The 19,491-nt window shown below is 40.4% G+C and overlaps 1 protein-coding gene across 1 annotated transcript in view; it reads right to left on the minus strand.

Annotated features, from left to right (window-relative positions):
• Nucleotides 1-19,491, minus strand: part of PREX1 (phosphatidylinositol-3,4,5-trisphosphate dependent Rac exchange factor 1) — a 2,105,011-nt gene that overhangs the window by 561,133 nt on the left and 1,524,387 nt on the right. Inside the window, exon 15 of the mRNA XM_044089931.1 lies at nucleotides 11,619-11,691. Coding sequence (XP_043945866.1) covers nucleotides 11,619-11,691 — 73 coding nt within the window. The remainder of the gene's footprint in view (nucleotides 1-11,618; nucleotides 11,692-19,491) is intronic.

Consider the following 19,491-nt stretch of genomic DNA (forward strand, 5'->3'; position numbering starts at 1 on the left):
GTACACACAGTTTTCACTTAAGTGCCAAACAGACCACATTAAAGACCACCACAACTAGTTCCTTCAGATCAAGCTACACATTAACTTAATCGAATTCTCAATTCCAAACACCACATTCAACTAACCAGAAACAACATAAACTACTTTTCTGGTCCTAGCTTATCCCCTGAATCAAAAATGGCTACAAGAGAAGGTAAACTCTTGGCCTACTAGAATGCATACTCCTGACAATATCATCAGTTTCCTAGAAAAAATGGTTGAACTACAGAACTACTGTTAATAAAATGTGTAGATTCATTACCCTAGTATTGCCAACTACAACACCTCTGTTCCATACTTAATAAAGTTAAACTGCTACAAATCCAATACATATCTGACACACTACTCGGTTCTCTACTATATAAACTAACAACAACACAATCCTTCAGGCTGGAAGACTTATTTGCAAGTAGACAATCAATTTACAAGCTTCCATCATTCTTGGGTAATGTCCATACTCTCTGCACACCCCACAACAAACTCCAATTTAGCAACCATGCCTTCTCAGTACTAGGACTGAAATCTTTTAGGGAGCTCTTCCGTCTTCCCTTTAAAGCCTCAGCGTGTACTCAGGTTTTTAGACAGATTTTAAACCTCATCCTCACTAAGAAACTTCTCTTTTCGTTTGTAACCATATCACAGTGTATCCATCCATAATCCCTTTTTCCTATTTTTGCACATTACACAACACCACACAGTATGCCACTTTTTGTGTAGTATGTCTATCTGTACATGCCAGACAGAGAGACAGCCTTCTACAATTATAAACTCCTGCATGTAAGTGAAAACTATAAATAATGAATTATCAACAATATACCACTGTCATTATTTCAATTTTCAAATCTTCCCAGGTTTGCTCTATCATTTTCTGCCTTGTATTACTGTTTGGTTTTCCATTGTTAAATACTGCTTCTTCACATAACTACCCAAGCAAACAAATTAAATTAAAATAAATAAATAAATGCCCCACTAAGGAAAAAAGACTGCATGGAATATGCAACATTCTCTTTTTCTGTGATAATTCAGGCAACCAACTGCTTGGGAGAGGGACTGATTTTTAATGTTAATGGTAGAAGTCAAAGAAGAGGTAGACACCTCTCTCAGTAGAAGTACAGGGATGCTAATATTCTCTACCATACTGCTATATATTCTTTAATAAAGTACCACTAATCAAAAGCAGCTGATCCTGTGAAAGATGCCAAGGAAACTACTGCCCTAAATTTAGGCATCAGCCTCACTGGGAAATGAGCCATAAGTTTGTCATTTTTGTGTTTTATACACAACAGAAGAATTCACCTCCTTGTCAGGGCTGACAGGCTCCTGAGCAAAAAAGTAAGCATAGCTGAAGAAGAAAAGTTGTCTCTAGCAGCATGTACCCAAGGCTGTCTGCCTGTATACACATGGAAGCTGGCATTCCGCTGTGAAGTAACAGACAAAATCTGTTACGGCCTGTGAAGCCTGTTACACTGTACACTGTATTTAGACTCCAAAAGAGCAACAAATGTTGGGGATATAAAGGCAGCAGATGTCAAAAGTTAGAGGTTGACACTACTACTCCACAATGAGACCAATACTCAAAGGCCCTCTCATGAGTAACAGGGCTGTAAGGCCTCATACTCTCTGCTCACAGGACTTGTGTAACAAACTTTTTAGGTGGATCCACCTTACTCTTGTACATAGTAAACTTTCTCATACTGCTAGTAAAGTAACGTCCTTCAAAAGAGGGGGTAAACTTCCCTTGTTCTAAGGCCATTACATCCTAAGATGACTTTTAGGATGTGAGCCCTGGGAAGTAATACTTTCTTGTTAAATAAAATGCAGGGTCTCAAAAAGAAAACTGATACATCTCTCCAAGACAGAATAAACATTCAAAATTATCATTCTTTACTGGTATCTGTTTGCCAAAAGCACACTTGTTGGTGATCTTTTCCAGACATGTCACTGACCTTGGAAATACCTCCAAAGTTACAGTCACAAAATGTCCAAGCTACAATGAAAGTACAGTTGTGTACACTTACCATAAATGTAGATGTTCGAGTGTATTCACTGTTGCAGTCATCACATTTGGGTTACCTGCCTGCAGGTAGCCCTCAGCCAGCCTGAATACCAGAGTCTTGGGATTTCTGCGTCAGATGCTGTTGCTTCTTCCATGACATCAGGTCGTCAGGTGTATAAAACATGCAGCCGATGCCATTACATCAGTTCTTCTTGACCCAGATGTCAGGTGTCCCCAAAATAGGAAGTAATTATATGGTGTGGAACACCCCCAGCAAAAAGCAAATACAAATAGTATAAGATATGCCAAACCAAAAAGGATAGGTGAAAGCAAAGACTATCAGGGGTCTGGAGGGAGGATAACCATGACTGCAACAGTGAATACACTTGAACATCTACATTTATGGTAAGTGTACACAACTGTCCTATGTTCTTCGTGTTTCACTGTTGCAGTCATCACATGTGGGTTGATTCCCAAAGCTAAGGAAGGGTGGAGGTAGATTAAGAAGCATTAGGGTTGGCAATCAGGCTCTGTAAGATTGCTGTGGCAAATCCAGCTCTGGATTTAGAAAAGATAGGTAAGTGGTAATGTTTGGTGAAAGTCTGTACAGAGTTCCAGGTTGCAGCTTCCAGGATGTCCCTGGTAGGGACTCCTCTAAGAAATGCAGTAGAGGTAGATGTAGTCCTAGTGGAATGTGTTCTTATCCCCTGTGGGGTAGGTTTCCCATTGTGCTTGTAGCAGAAATGGATGCAGTGTGCTATCCATTTAGATATGGTTTGCTTTGAAAGCACCTTCCCCTCTGCCCCTGCAGCAAAGCTGACTAGCAGCTGGTCAGATTTTCTGAGAGGCTTAGTCCTGTCCAAATAGAATCTAAGCTGTCTGTGCACGTCTAGAGAATGCAGTATCCTTTCCCCTTTATTTTGCGGATTAGGGAAAAAAGTAGGCAAATGAATGGACTGGTTTAAAGCCACACTAGATACCACCTTGGGCATAAAAGATGGGTTAGTCCTGAGGGAAACCATGTCCACATGGAAGATAGTGAAGGGTTCCACTGCCATAAGGGCCTGCAGTTCAGACACTCTTCTTAAGTGACGGCTAGAAGTAAAGCTGTTTTCCATGAGAGGAATTTCAACTCTGCTGTAGCAGCCGGTTCAAAGGGGGGAAGTGTAAGTTTTTCCAATACAAAGTTAAGGTCCCAGGCTGGAGTGGGAGCTATCCTGGTGGGGTCTTACATTTCTGGCCCCTCTAAGGAACTGTTTTACCAGAGGGTGAGAGAAGAGGGTTGGCTCAGTATTATAATGAGCTGAGATGGCAGAGGCATGAATCTTAATTGAAGAGAAGGATAGGCCCTTGTGGAGCATTTCTGTTAAGTAATCTAGTATATGAGGTAAGGTGGGCACAGTTGTGCCCATCCCTTGAGACTGGCTCCAGGAACAGTATCTTTTCCACTTTTCCGAATAGGATTTTCTAGTACTAGGCCTCCTTGCCTCAAGAATGACATCCAGCACCTGCTTACTGAGGGTTGCTAGAGGTGAGTTCAGGGGATTAGCCAGGCTGCAAGGTTCAGGGTCTGAAGCTGAGGGTGCAGAATTTGGCCTTGCAGGGAGGGGGTCTGAGGCAGGTGCCATGGTTGTAGCACTGTCAGACTGTGCAAAAGAGGATACTAGTGCTGGTGTGGCCAGTCTGGTGCAATCAGGATTGTCCTTGGCTTGTCATGTTTGATCTTTAGTAGAACCTTCGAGAGGAGAGGCAGAGGGGGAAAGGCATAGACTGAGAGGCTTGCCCAGAAAAAGGACAGGGCATCCACCTTCCAAGCTTGGCTGTGGGGAGTCCTGGTGCAGTATTTGTTCAATTGATAGTTCTGAGGGGAAGCAAACAGGTCCACCTCTGGTGTCCCCCATCTGTTCCCCAAAAGCTTGAATATTTTGGGTTCCGGTTTCCATTCATGTGGGTCCATGAGATTTCTGCTTGTCTGCCAGTGAATTTAGTTTGCCTGGCAGGAATTGAGCTTGTAGGTGCACTTGGTTGCTCAAGGCTGTGTTCCACAGAGCCATGGCTAGTCTGCAGAGTGGGTAGGAATGTGTTCCCCCCTGCTTGTTTATGTACCACATCACTGTGGTGTTGTCTGTCTTTACCAATAATTGTCCTGGAAAAATAAGGCCTTTGAATGATGTCAGAGCATTCTGTACAGCTAGCATTTCTTTTTGATTGATATGCAGGTGCATCTGCTTTGGGGTCCATTTGCCCTGAATGCACTGCCCTGACATGTGAGCCCCCCCATGCATAGTCTGATGCGTCTGTTGCTAGGGTCTGGGTGGCAGGGGGTAGAGTGGAAGGGAGTCCCTTGTTGTGGTTGCAGGCCTCTGCCCAACAAAGGAACTCTGCCCGTAGACACGGAATGATAGGAATTATTGTTTCCAGGTCCTGAGAATGTTGACACCATAGACTTTTTAGATACCATTGAAGTTTCCTCATATGCAGTCTTGCATATGGAATTAACAGAATGCAAGAGGCCATGAACCCTACAGCTTACAGTATTTTCCTTGCAGATAGCTGGGTTTTTATGGCCAGTAGGTTGAATTAAGTTGTCAAATAAATTTGTTTCTCTGGAGTGAGGGATGCCATCTGGGAAGTTGTGTTCAAGCTTGCTCCCAGGAATACAATCTGTTGGCAGGGTACTAGGTGTGATTGCATTTCGTTGATGGTGTACCCCAGTGAAGTTAGAAGTCTCTTCACAAATGCCAGGTGCTGTAGTAGCAAGTCCTGACTTTCCTCCTGAATCAGGCAATCGTCCAAGTATGGGTAAATATGAATACTTCTCTGCCTGCAAAAAGCAATGGCTGGAGCAAGGCACTTTGTGAATACCCTAGGTGCAGTAGATAAGCCAAAGGGAAGTGCAGAAAACTGATAGTGCATAGAGCCTGCCCTGAAGCGAAGGTATTTCCTGCAAGATTCCCTTATGGGGATGTGCAGGTAAGCATCTTTTAAATCTAGGGTTGCCAGCCAGGCAACTTTGGCTAGCATGGGAAGCAGCTGTTGGAGAGCTAGCATTTTGAATTTTGGAACCACCAGAAAGGTGCTGAGAATCGATAAATCCAGGATAGGACACCAGGAGTTTTCTTTTCTGGGAACCAGGAACAGTCTTGAATAAAAGCCTTGTCCCCTTTGTTCTGCTGGGACAGGTTGAATAGCCTTGATGCTGAGGAGAGAAAGTACTTGCTTTTGGGCCTCCATCCTCTGGTTTGGGGGGAGGTCTGGCCATCCACTTAGGGTTGGGAGTGAGGGGAAGTGGAATCTGTATCCTAGGGAAAAAAGTTTAAAACCCATTTTTCTTGGGTAATGTATTGCCAGTTTTTTGCATGCAGGGCGAGTTTTCCTCCTAAAGGTGCAAGTACTTGAGCAAGGTTTGGGGGAGTGAAGGATAAGTCATTGTGCAAGTTTACCATAGGGGGTAGGCTTACTACTCCCTGTTTTGGATGTGGGAGCACCCCACTGCTTAGATCTGTGCATAACCTGAGCCTGAAGTTTTGGGGGTCTGCTGCCCCTGGGTTTGGACTGAGAAGGCCTGGAAGAGACTGGAAAGGACCAGTTCTTTGAAGGCCAATGCCTACTGAATCTAGGTGGCTGTATTTGTAAGAAATCTTTTAACAGTTTGCATAGATTTAGCTTTCTCCTCCATCCTTTTGAGAACTTCTTCTGCTTTATTGCCAAATAGGCGCTCTTGGTTTAAGGGTGCATCCAGTAATTTTGCTTTGACATGATCTGGCAAGTTGTGTTCCTTAAGCCAAGCATGCCTTCTAAGAACAGATCCACTGACAGCAGCACTAAAAGATGCTTCTAAAGCATCAAAATAACACTGCAAAGTATGTTTACCAACTTGGTCAGCAGAATGCATTAACTCTTGTACATCTTTGTGTTCTACACAGTCAGGAATCAACATCATTTTCTGTTTAATTAGCCCCATAATATGCTGCTGATACTTTAACATATGAAACTGGCAATTTAAAGCCCTAATGGCCAGAGTAGCAGAGGTGTATACCTTCTTACCCCATCTGTCTAAAGCCCTAGAATCCCTGTCAGAAGGGGTGGTATTCTTGGCAATAGTAGCCTTAATGCCTTTTGGTCCTTGAAAAATGGTCTCTGGATCCGCAGTAGGATTCTTGAAAAGGAATTTGTGAGAGTCAGGTACTCTATAGTACCTGTCAGGTTTCCTGGGAGCTGGAGGCAAAGTATGCAGGGTAAGGCTGGATTCCAAGAAAACATCTACAATCTCCAGAACAGGAGGGATAGCTAGAGGCCTGTGCTGAGGCATGTTTAAAAATTCCCCAAGTCTCTTTTTGGACTGAGAGTAGTCCTGGCTTTCCCAGCGGAAATGCTCCCTAAGGGTATGCAGGGTTTCACCAAAAGAAAAATCTTCTGGAGGGGAAGCAGAGGGAATGGAATCCTCTGCATCAGAATACTCATAGGTAGATAAGGGTATGTCCTGGTAGTCAGAAGGAACAGAGATATAAGATTCCTGATCAGAAGAATCAGAAGGAAAATCAGTTCTAGGTCTCTTTGAGGGGGAAGGCTGGTTTCACCTAATTAAGGTAATAAGGTCTTCAGCCATTCTAATCATTTGTTTTTGAGGCCTGTGGGCCTGAAAATGCACTTTGGTCATCGGTTTCCTAGGCGTAGTACAAACTTTAGGCCTGAGAAATTTGGCATTTTTGGCTTGAAACGAAGTTGTCGGTTTAATATGAAAATCGGTAGGCCTGAATACACCCTTAGAAACTGGTGCCTGCACAGCGGCTCTGGACCCATCCAAGGTAGAGACATCCACAGGTTCCATAGTCGAAGAAGCATCTCGTGGCATACTGGACTCCGAATGGGTCTCAGTAGAGACCTGCGAATCTGTAGAAGCGATTATCAGGGGCTGCTAAAGTGCCTCACTGAGTACCGGCGGACTGGTGACTAGCTTAATGTTAGTATCGTCGGCAGTTTTGGACCTATGCGGTCTGTCTCTGTCTTTATCCTTACATTTTTTTGGAAGATCGGTAGTCGGACGGCTTACCGACGCCATTTCGGAGTACGGAGATCGAGAGCAAAAGTAATTAGCTACAAAAATTGCCCGACGACGGATAGTTCAGGTATGGAACAAGGCACAAAATCAACAGCGAGGGACGTCGTGGTCTGGGCCTAAACAGGTGGCACAGTAAAAATGAAAATCTCTATGAGCTATTTGCTTTCCACAGGCAAGACAATTAATTAATTTTTTCTGACATCGGTTAGAGCAAGTAAAAAGGATCCCCAATGGGGTACTTAAATTTTAGAAGACTTCAGGTCTGAAACTCGAAAATGAAAATTTCAGGAGTCGGCCAACTGGCACTTGTGAACTGCTTCTGCTTCGGGCACCGCACGGTAAGAAAGACTGATGTAAAGGCATTGGCTGCATGTTTTATACCCCTGACGACCTGACGTCATGGAAGAAGCAACAGCATCCGACGCAGAAATCCCAAGACTCTGGTATTCAGGCCATCTGAGGGCTACCTGCAGGCAAATGTGATGACTGCAACAGTGAAACATGAAGAACATCATCGACAATTTAACAAGACTCCAAAAAGCATACACAAATTCACAATCTGGGCACTTTTTGCAGGCCTGGATATCACTTGGATGAACTGGTAGACAGACCTCCAGTTGTTTCATGCACCAATCATACTGAAGATGGTGTAGGCTGTTACCCCCTTTGTACCACATATTCTGCTAATATGATTTGGGGAAGTATAACCACATGCATAGGGCATCCAAAGATATAGAATTAAGAGAGATGGACAAATATCTGAATGCAGTAATCTCCATTCATTATAGATGATACCGCAGCAGGATGCTTAAGGCAAAAAAAAGTAGTAAAGATGAAAAAGTTAGAAGAGAAAGAGAACAAAGATATAGAAAAGACTTAGGGACAGACATGAGTGCGGATATACGACAGCATGAGCAAAATAGAATCAGCAGTGCAATAGTAAAATTAGAAAAGGCATGGCAAGGGCTAAGGGTAGTGATGGGAATTTGCGTAATCTCATTAGCAAGTAAGGTCATAGATAGCTGGTATGCAACAGGAAAAGATAATGATTTAGAAGAGTAGGTGGGACAGACTACCGAGGGAAGGAGATAAGTAGCACTGGGGAGAGAAATACCTGTAAGATACACAATTATCAGTAAAATCAAACAGAACTGCACTGCAAACCCACACATTTGGCAAGGCTAATATCAGACTCCGTTCGGTACTGCAAACATCTTCAGGGAACTGGCAAAAATACCTTCACAGTTAAACAGTGAGTGACAAAACAACATCAAACATGTGTGAACAGCTTTATTAACAACTTCTGTTTAAAATTCTCTGTACTGATGACAAAATACCTGACAGCATATAAACCGGCCAAGAACTTAGAAAACATTTCACTACTTGTAAAGTTACCTGGAAATTATTATTTCAGATTATAAACTAACGGCATAGCTAACATTCCATCATTCCATATGTTGGTTATTTTATTATCTCTTATAGTAAAATAAAATATGTAACATCTGGTGTTGCCATCTGTTTGAGAGAATACTGCATAATAACCTTTATCACATTCCCCATGACTATGCCTGCTGCTCCACTTCTGTTAATATTATTCACACTATGCATAGTTATTACACATGTAAGTTAGCTTATGTTTTTTCTACAACAAAGATGTGTGTTTGTGCATTTTTTGTTGATGGTTAGAATCAATAGGCATAGTTTTGTGAAAAAGAATAATGTCAAAGTAAGCACTGCACTGGAAAACACACACATACTTAAGAATAACATCAAAGTAAATGCTGTATTTTACACACAACAACACATTCAACAATAACATCAAAATGAACATTGCATTGCAACACCCACTGAGAATAACAGGCAGCTTCATGAGTACTACAGGCAGTGTTGTGTTGTAGTGCATTCAACACAACTCTACAGGTAGTGTGTTGTACTACATTCAGCACAACACTACAGGTAAGGTTGTGTTATACTACATTCAGCACAACACTACACGTAGTGCTTCAGACAGGAAGCTTCAAAGTGATAACAGTTGTTGCAGTACCATGACTACTACAATTTCGTATCACAATGAAACAGCAAAAACACAAACTGTAGACTACTCAGTGAATCAGATGGCATGAATATTTATTAGCAGTGACAGGCAAGTACCTATGAAATGCTGCAAAACTATGTAAAAAAAAGCAGAAACACTGAAATCCATAAGCAGCCCATTTAATGACTTCTCAAATGCAGACTCACTCTCAATGCATCCACCACCACAAAAGAGACATTCAACTTTACATATTAAATTCAAACATACCTGCCTTCTGTTTACTCTTGCCCTCTGCTGTAAGCACCATTGACCTGTCATATCTAAAGTTAAAAGGCTGCCTGTCAGGCAGAGAACAGAGCTACAACTATGGAGCCTACTATTTAAATTTCTCAAAATGGAAAGTTTTCGCTCTACTGGCAGACTCATGAAAATTCTGTACAATCTCAGATAAATTGCAAATAATTTGCCTTCTTCAATAACTTCTGCCAACAAACAACATACAGAGAGAACAGCTTTTCTATGTCAGCACTCAAACTCTGAAAAATCCTTCCCTCTTGCCTAAAAGGGAGTGAATCATACCCAGATTTCTGGAATTAAATGAAATACCTCAACCCAAAGCTACTAAATATAAATGCTTTCACAGTTATTTCTCCCCAGACAGATCTTCCTTTCCTCAACAATATACTTAGTAGCTGTTAGTGACACCACCACACACATTTTGGTAGTCTCTGGGTTCTGCACTCTTCAGATATAATGTCACTGTATATTCTTATGCCATTTTATTGCTTTATTGTATTAGTCATAAATGCGGTATGTGTTTATTTTTAATAAACACTGTATTTTTACTCTGTATATTATCTTTATTCTCTCTGTATGGAGTCAGTATTCAGTGCGTTCTTATAATTTTATTGAGTTTGCATTTCAGGGTTGAGTATGAAAATGTTCCATGGGGATCAGTGTTCTACCAGACAATAAAGTTAAAGTAAATTAAATTTATTCTAATGTCTTCTGGAGTAGAGAGGGCCATCATCAGAAGCCGAATAAGTATGAAGTTACAATTAGCATCTTTTTTTTTTACTTTCTTTTTGGCCCCACTGCCTGCTAACCTTCAGCCGCCTTCTAAACCAACTGGCCAAATCATTTCCTTGTCCATGGAGAGAGATAACTGAAAGAAGCCCTTGCTTTTCACTAAAGCAGCAATGTTTTTTTTCTATTTTTTTAACTGTAAATCTTGCGCATGTTCATTCACATCCAAGGACTTGGAGTGCAGCAGGCCTTTGCAAGGGATGCCACATCTCCAGGTGACATAATCAGTTGGCCCCATCCCCCTCCATAGACACTCAGCACCACTTAATCTCAGCCTCCACTGGAGACTCTACTGTGCTCTAGCGTGTTTGGATGTATGTGCCCCCTTCCCCACACAGAGGCAAATTGGCTTAAGCATCATCATTCCTCTTCTAATAGACACCAATACAAGCACCTGATCCCCCAGGCGTACTTGGGTCACCTATGACATTGTTCTGGGCTTTATCTATCTATGCCAATGCAACAGATCTGCCTTTCCCATAGGCATGCTTTAGTTTTGTCTTAATTACTGGCCACAAGCTAATACAGTGCATTGTAAGTTGTTACACTAACAAAATTGGATATGCACTGCTTCTGATGGTAATGTTAGTGAAGTGAAAGTGCTATGTGACTAAATTATTTTCCAGGCTGTTTACTACAGGCACTTACGAATGCATTGACTCTCAATGGCATAATTTTTTATATTCTTTTTGGATATCATCTGTATGGATGCATTGCAAGCATTGTTGATTAATACAAATTACAGCTGCTTTTCTTAAAAGACACAGCCCTTTCTTGAATTAAGTACATCAAAAGAATTTGATCATGACTTGCATTACAAAGAATTTTTCTGACATTAACTTCTATCCATGACAGTCATTTTTTGCAGCAAACAGAACTAAAACACAAGTGAATTATCTGTTGAAGCAAGTGGCAAGGTCACAATATTTTAGGCAGACCTTAACCATTCCAATGTCTCAGTCTTTCCCTGGAAGAAAAGTGTACGTCCAATAAACTGCTACTCATTTTGTCTTGCTGTGATCATCTAGGAAATAATGACTCCTTTTACATACATAAGCAGTGCAAGTACATGTATATGTGGGTGCATAATATGAACAAGTGCAAAATGCTGAAACCTGTCACATTTAAAATGTGTTGTAACAAGCGCTTCTACAGTGCAGCTCTGTACCCCACTCACTTTACTGACCTGAAATTTAATCACAAAACGTACATAAACACATTTACTGTTTCTCTTCAAGAAATAAAAACCTGTATGAGCATACAGAAACTGAAATTCACTCACAATTTCTGCATAATAAAACACCTTCTAAAATCTGGAAAGAGCAGTTTAGCAGAGATTACCAAAACAGGCTAACAGGGCAATACATCTGAAATATGACAAAAAATGAATGCTGTATTACCATGGTGCATGAAACCATTATTGCAAAGCCCGATTCCCTGGGCAACAGCTTCTTCTCTGGTTTGACAGTCACCCTGGAAACAAAGAGGGCAGTATTACATCACAGTCCTCTGTAGCAAAATAACAACAACAGTGTTAAATCTTTGACGTCAGCTCCAAAATTAGAAATACATTTTTTTACAAACTGCAATAACCATCTTTCCTTCATTTCCTACAAATAGTCATCCCTGCTTCTGGTGGAGTTGGGAGGGGTGAACTCATATTCTTGCTATGAGTTATGCTTAAACCATAAGTGTAATGTAGGTTGCAGTCTTTCTGCTGTATAACCAGATATGCATATGTCACTTCAAATAATATAATGATAATATAGCAAACCTTTGTGCAGCATTCCTGTTGAGCTTAAATTACAGCTCCCTGTAAAATAGGTAGGAATAATAAATTACAGCTCGCAGCAAAATAGGTAGGAATAATTTACTGACAGCCTTTATTCAAAGAGTTGAACTAAAATCAGTAATATGGGTGGGCATACAAAGGCAGTGGTTCTTCCAACGGAGAAATGATAAAAAAGCAAGTACCCAAAATGAGTTACTGGGTCTACTTTTTTTGTCATCTGCATGAGCTCCACTTCAGACAGGCTAAATATAAAGTTTGTCAAATGTCACCTCATGCTGCAACAGAGTGGACACTGCTGGGAGAGGGACTGAAGGACAGAATATGCACCAGTGTACCTATATACACTGACTAATATGCAGCAGGTATTTAAATTGAAAGACAGGTGATCAACCTGGCAAACAAATACACAGATGGCTAGACAGCAGGTTCCAATACAAGTGTACACACAGAGGTACACAGTTGTATATTTATATACACTGACTAGTATATAGCTGATAGCTACACATACAGGTACACAATGTGGCAGCGACACAACTGGACAGGTACAAAGCATTTAGCTATTTATACTTCAAAGTAAAAAGCGAATGTGTACCTGTACATCTGGCAGGTATAAAGCACTATCTAGACACATTGATGACTATACGTATAGTGCAGGCTGTTAAACAGGAACCTGCTGTAACACCATATTTTCAAGGCCAGTTCAAACCAAAATTCATCTTCTTCTGGACACCTGATACCAGACGAAGGCTTACACAGTCTGACGTTTTCATCTCCTGTTGATCAGAAGGAGCTCCTGCAGGTTCCCTATTATATGATCAAAGACGCATTCTTTCGAATGCGTCTTGATCGAACTTGAAAGCGCGAAATGGCAAAATACCAAAATGGCATACAAGCAAATTCTTTCTCTGGGAAAGAAATTGCTTGGCCGCCTTCATTGTTTTGCTGTTTATGTCACTATAGTGCAATCTCGGAGTTGGTATATTTAAGTAGGGGGGTGTGGGGGGACACAGCCCCCTACTTTATGTAATGTTTTAAAGTTTTTTTTTCTTTTCCTTTTTGGAACAGTGATTTTTTTGTCCCTGGGAAAAAATCGCTGTTCTAAGTGTTCGGGATTGTAAGCTTTCGCTTACATGGGGTCGATAAATCAGAGTTCGCTGATTTAATATAGACCCGCTCCTGCATGGGTGACATGATGTCGGCTGATCTCAAATGTCAATAGAAGTGATTTAGCAGCTCCTCTCCTTTTCTTCCGTTAGTTTTTCTAGCAGAGGCAGCAAAGTAAAAGAAATGATGGGAACTGAGATGCTAGAAGAAATACCATTTTCAGACGTTTCAACAAGGAAAAGTGAGTGGGAAGATAAAACTTCTGGTCTAAACATCCTACAAGTTCTGAGTTATTACACTTGCTTAACAATTTAACATATTTGGGATAACTCATCCAGCATTTCCCCACTTCATTTAAATGTCTCAGGCAGTAAAACAAGTTAAAAGAGGTGGTGACTATTGTATATGGTTCTCTCTTTAAGAGAAACGGGACAAAGCTAAGGGAAGTATGTCATGTGGTCTATCTTCCTTCACTTGCAAATTACAAAATGTGTATTATATTTCTGAACTTTTAACTACTTAGTGACTGTTTTGGAGTAATTCATTAGTCAAGCACGCGCACTTTATAATCTGCCCATGTTTCAAAACAAAGAGAAGTAATTTCATTGTTCAATTTCATAACTCACAAGAAGTGTTGTTGGCTGAACATGTAGCACACTACCCTTTGATTATAAAAAATCAGAAGGCTGTTAGTTCTATTCCTATACCAGGTGCCCGGATTCATCTTCCTTTACTGACGCTAAAGTGCAGCAAAAAGGGGGTGCTTAATGTCTGAGTGTGTTATCTTTTGGATAAGACTTTAAACTGAGGTCCAATCTGCACCAAGTAGTTGGTAGTTCAGCTAGTGCCGAATACAATATAATCTAAACAATCCATAAATATCAGAGAAATAATTATATCTCATAAGCATTTTTTACATGTATCATATGTATTGCATTCCATATTTCCAAAACTCTTCAACAGTTCCTAAAAGCATCTGTAGATGTCTCATCTGTTCTACATAACATACATAATCTTTGCACCATATTTTTTATATTTCACTTCCACTTTAAAAGATAATCTAAACTTAGCCACAACATTTGTGGCACTCCATTCAGTCTTTAAATTGTGCGTGTCTGTTTTGATAGCTTTAACTACACACTCTGGTATCTATAATATACTGCTCTTACATTATACTATGACACCTCTGTCTGCCATTCTATTTCAATTCTGCCACTGTTACTTTGCAATAAATGTGTCTTTTTCGAAAAACTTGACGTCTGTCACTGTCTAGATATTTAAGTCTCTTGTGCCTGGTCAAACTTTCCCAAAAAGAAGCACATTTAAATCTTAACAAGTTTGCTAATACTCAGAAAGATCATACACTGTTTTTTAACATTGAAAGGAAATCCAAATAGGATGAAAACAATGGGACAGAGTAAACATAATCCTCCATTATTCCAGTATTATACAAAACTCATCTTTTGACATGATTTAATCTATGACCACACAGCATAAAAAGTATTCTTACTAAAGTGTTTTCCTGATCAATATGAAAATATATATCACACCCATATATACTAACTTTATTACATACGAAAGAAACTTTATTAAGTAATGACAGTCTTAAAATTGTTCATATTTGTATTATATTCAATAGTCTTTAAATTTAAAAATATCTTGGCCCATTGTCTATTACATCTTTATATATATTGTTTTTTTTTTCAAATTCAAGACTAAAATGGAAACTGTATACCACAAATATATACCACTAACCAACAGCTTAGGATCTGTCTCTGTTCAACTGTAAACCTCCTGGCTGAAGTTGGATATTTAATTCATGCAGTGTAACTGGTACTGAATGTTTATTTTTTATAAAAAAAATACTAATTCTTCAATCTATGACATCACGACAGTCAAATGTAATCATTGTGAATATTCAAATTCCAAACAACTGAAATTTAAAATAAAAATGTTACTTAAGTACATTCATTAGTAAACAGAAAAGCACATAACTCAAAAATCAACCTTGCTTGACTCCAGTCACCAAACCATCCATTCACAAGTGTTTTAACAGTTCTTATTTCAAACTCAATCTAAGAGAATTAAAAAATGTCTGCCCTATAAGCAGTTCTCAACCAGTACTGTGTGATATAGCTGAGCTTCTCTCCTTGGCTGTAAGCTTAGTTAAAAACTATAAACACGTGAACCTATTCTACAATGATTCAATATATGCCGTACCTGACTATGACAAATGCTATCAAAAAGCTTTAACAACGCCATGTTGTAACTGTGCCTGCTGTTCTGTCATTTACTATATTTTATGCTACCTCTATGACAATAATCATTCTTTCCTTTAAATTCTTGCACTGCAATATCCTCATTTAAGAACTATTTGCATACTGTACAGGTTTTACTTTACAAACTTTCATATAGCATGTCCTGTCTTCAAAAAATATCCACCATATATTCTTGTGCAATATGCAGAGCCCCAGCTGTACCTTTTAACTCATTTTTTTTGCCACTCTTACTCAAAAAAGGATTAATTAATGCCTTCCTTTTCTCCCCCTTAAAAAGTAGTGTTGGTGATACAACTATTTCTATCTTGTTTTTTCTTGATTTAGAATATATAATTCTCTCTCAGTTTTCAATGTTTTCTTTTTCCAAAACATCAACATCATGAAAATACTTTTATCAACCAAGCAGAACGGTCTTTATGCTGTTTCATTAACTGTTTTTCAACCTCACCATATATTGTCTAATATTTTAGTTTACATAAAATTTGTCATGTGAACCAAATTGCATAAAACAGGCACACAGGATTTATACAAGATTCCCCCACAGCCTCACTCTTTCAGCCTTTGCTTCCAAAGTACTGACAGAAAGCCATTTTAATCTCTTCAGTCCTTTACCCTCTTGTACAAACTGATAATTTGCTCCAGCTGTAGCCCATAGTGCCAGTTCAAAAAATCCTGGCATCTTATGGTGCCCTTTAAGTTGTTTCAAATATTCTGAAAATATGACAAGCTCTATTTCAGTTTTAATGTAATAAAATCCAAGACCTCCATGCCTACAAAAGCCTCTACTCCCCTGACATCCTTATCCTAACCGAATCGTGGCTCAAACCTCACATCAAAAGTGAGGAAATACTCCCACCTGGATACAACATCCTCTGTAAGGACAGACTATTCAGAAAAGGAGGAGGTGTGGCACTGCTGTACAAACACCACCTCAATATCCAAATTCTCACCAAATCAGCTCCCCAGTTTGACAAGGAAGAGATACTTTATACCACCCTTAAATTAACACCTAAAAAAATCAATCAACATTATAGGGTGCTATTTCCCACCAGGCCAAAATATACCTCTCCTTGAAAACCTACTAGACCAGGCCAATCTCTCCCTGCCCCAAGAAGCTATCATCCTCGGGGACTTTAACATCAATTGGCTATCCTGCAATAGCAACCACCCAGCCCTCCACCTAAATCTCCAAGGTTTCTCTCAGCTAATTCAACCCCCCACTAGGATCAATAAAAACCCCAATAACCACACCACTCTTGACTGGGTCTTAGTTAACAAAGCCCCTCACACCTACCTAGCAGGCTGTTTACCTGACTCCCTCAGTGACCATTCCCCAACATTCCTACTAAAAACTCACATTAATGATTGCAAACCCATTACCCACAGACTTATTCACAACAAAGCTAATTTAACACCAACTCCTTTACCTCCTCCGTCCGGAACGTAAACTGGTTACCTCTAAAGTAGCTCAACCTAGACGAAGCAGTCCATTTCTTTAACAGTACCTTCCTCGACATCCTTAACTCCCATGCCCCCTTGAGAAACACCAGAATGAGAACTAAGAGCTCCTCTTGGCTACAAAAAAACCCACCAGGGGCCTTATGAAAACCAGAGATAAAACATGGGAATGCTGGCGCATAACTAAAAAACCACTCAGATAGGCAACTCTTCCTTGAACTACATAACAAGGTCAAAAAGCAAGTAAAAGCATACAAAGCCCTTTTCTATCAGATGTCCCTAAACTCCTCCCAAAACAACCCCAAGCAATTCTGGTCTACAATTAACTCTATACTCTGCCCAGGAAAAGTAAGCACCCCCCCCCCATCAACCACCCCTCTCTACACCATACACCAGTAGCATTGCTGATTCCTTCAATAAACACTTCACAGTATCCGTTCCATCCCTAACAAAAAAAACACTTCCCTACACTAATTCCCCCCTCACCCAACCCAAAATCACCCCTCCCTACCTTCTTTCTCTCCACAGTACCCATCTCCTACATAAAAAGACTCCTCACAAAACTAAAACCCACAAAACTAGCAGCTGACTACCTGCCCAGAGAATACGTAAAGATAGCAGCTGATGTCCTAGCTTATATTTCCATATTAATCAACCACTCCATATCTGAATCCTATGTATCCATGCTATGGAAAATATTCCACATCATTCCCCTCCACAAAGGTGGCCCCTCCACTGACCTCCCCAACTACAGCTCCATTGCCATCCTCTCCTCCCTCTCCAAGATACTCGAAAAATGCATCAACTCACAGGTCACCAAATACCTCCTTAACAATAATCTCCTCTCCAATACCCATGGTTTCAGGCCACGCCACAGCACTACAACTGTTCTGCTCTCCTTCACTAACACTATCTTCCATCACAAAAACAATGGCCTCCTCTCCTCTGCTGTATTTTTGGCTCTATCTAAAGCCTTTGACATTGCGTCACACAATCTGCTACTCTCTGCTCTATCTGACCTCTCTTTCGCCATACCAGCCATAAACTGGTTCCACAGCTATCTACAAGGCCGCCAGCACTGAGTCATCTGGGACAACAATCTATCCACTCATCTCCCTGTTACTCTTGCGGTTCCCCAAGGCTCCATCCTAGGCCCCCTACTTTTCTCCCTTTTCAACAATAATCTGCACACTGCCTCCCTCATACAGTATGCAGATGATTCCACCCTCATCTGCTCAGCCACAACTCTAACAGAACTCCAACAGATCACCCAAGAATCTTTGTCTTCAGTTGAAAGCTGGCTATCTAATTCCCTGCTTCTCCTCAATCCAAATAAAACCAAACTCCTCATCTTCCAGTCCTCCAAATCTACCCCATACATCCCACACTTCACTATTCAAGCCAAGGATAATACCTCCATTTCACCAACAGTTCACACAAAACTACTTGGCATACAGATTGACAATAATCTCAAATTTGACACCCACATATCACTAACAATAAAAAAAATTCACAAAAAACTGGGTGCCTTATACAGGAGCCGCCAATACCTCACCAAACTAGCAAGAATCTCTATCGCCAATTCCCAACTAATCCCCACCCTACTCTATGCATCACCCATACTTACAAATATTAGACAGTCAGACCTACACCAACTCAAAGCCTGCTACAATAAAATCACAAAATTTGCCACTGGTGCCTCTTACCGCAGCCACCACTGTGCCTGGCTTAGAGACCTTGACTAGCTTCAATTCCCACAACTCCTACACCAAACTCAACTCACCTTTGCTCATAAACTAGTAAACCACCCTCTCCGAATCCCATTGCTCGATACAATTCTCCAACCCTACCACTCTTCCAGACCGCTACGCTCCTGCAACAAAAATGTACTCCAGGTCACCAAAACCAAAAACTCAGCAGGTGAGGCACTATTTTCCTGGACTATACCCAAGCTTTGGAACAACCTTCCCACTACCATAACTACCCTTTCTTTCTGTCTTTCCAAGACTGCACTTAAATCTCACCTAAGTTCTCACTGGCTTTTTCCTTGTCCAAACCCCATCTAATAAACCCTCCTTTTCCAGATTTAGGTAGAGTATCCCCTCTATCACTATAAAACTGAACTGAAGATTACTCACTATTTGTTAATCCTTCCAGGATTTAGTTATCATTTAGTCTATTATTGTTATCTAGTTACTGTTTAGATAATTTGTAGCACTGTGTTTTACTTCTTTCTCAATGTTGTAATTAGAGCCTACTACTCAATTGTACCTAATTTGCTCCTGTATTTCTCCATATCATGATCACCTCTACTGTATACATACCTTGAGTGTTATTGTTTACCATCTACCATGCCTTTCTGTGGAGTTTTTCTCCCCGGGCCTCCATTGAAAAAGGACCTGTGTCCAGTCGGAATTTCCTGGTAAACAAATGTAAATAAATAAATAAGTAAATATTAAAACCTTCAGATAATGACTGCAATGGAAGACATGGCTTACACAGTCAGATAAAAGTTTGTCTCCCATTTTCTTCCAGGTAACTTGATTGCTGACACTGCTATCCAGCATTTGTGGAGGGTATTGTACTCCTGACTGTTTCGTCTTTCAGATGAGAGTTAAATCTAGGTCCCATTTGGTTGAG

This window comes from Protopterus annectens, chromosome 12.part0 (genome assembly GCF_019279795.1).
Source record: "Protopterus annectens isolate FY-2018-M chromosome 12.part0, PAN1.0, whole genome shotgun sequence".
Classification (NCBI taxonomy): Eukaryota; Metazoa; Chordata; order Ceratodontiformes; family Protopteridae; genus Protopterus; species Protopterus annectens.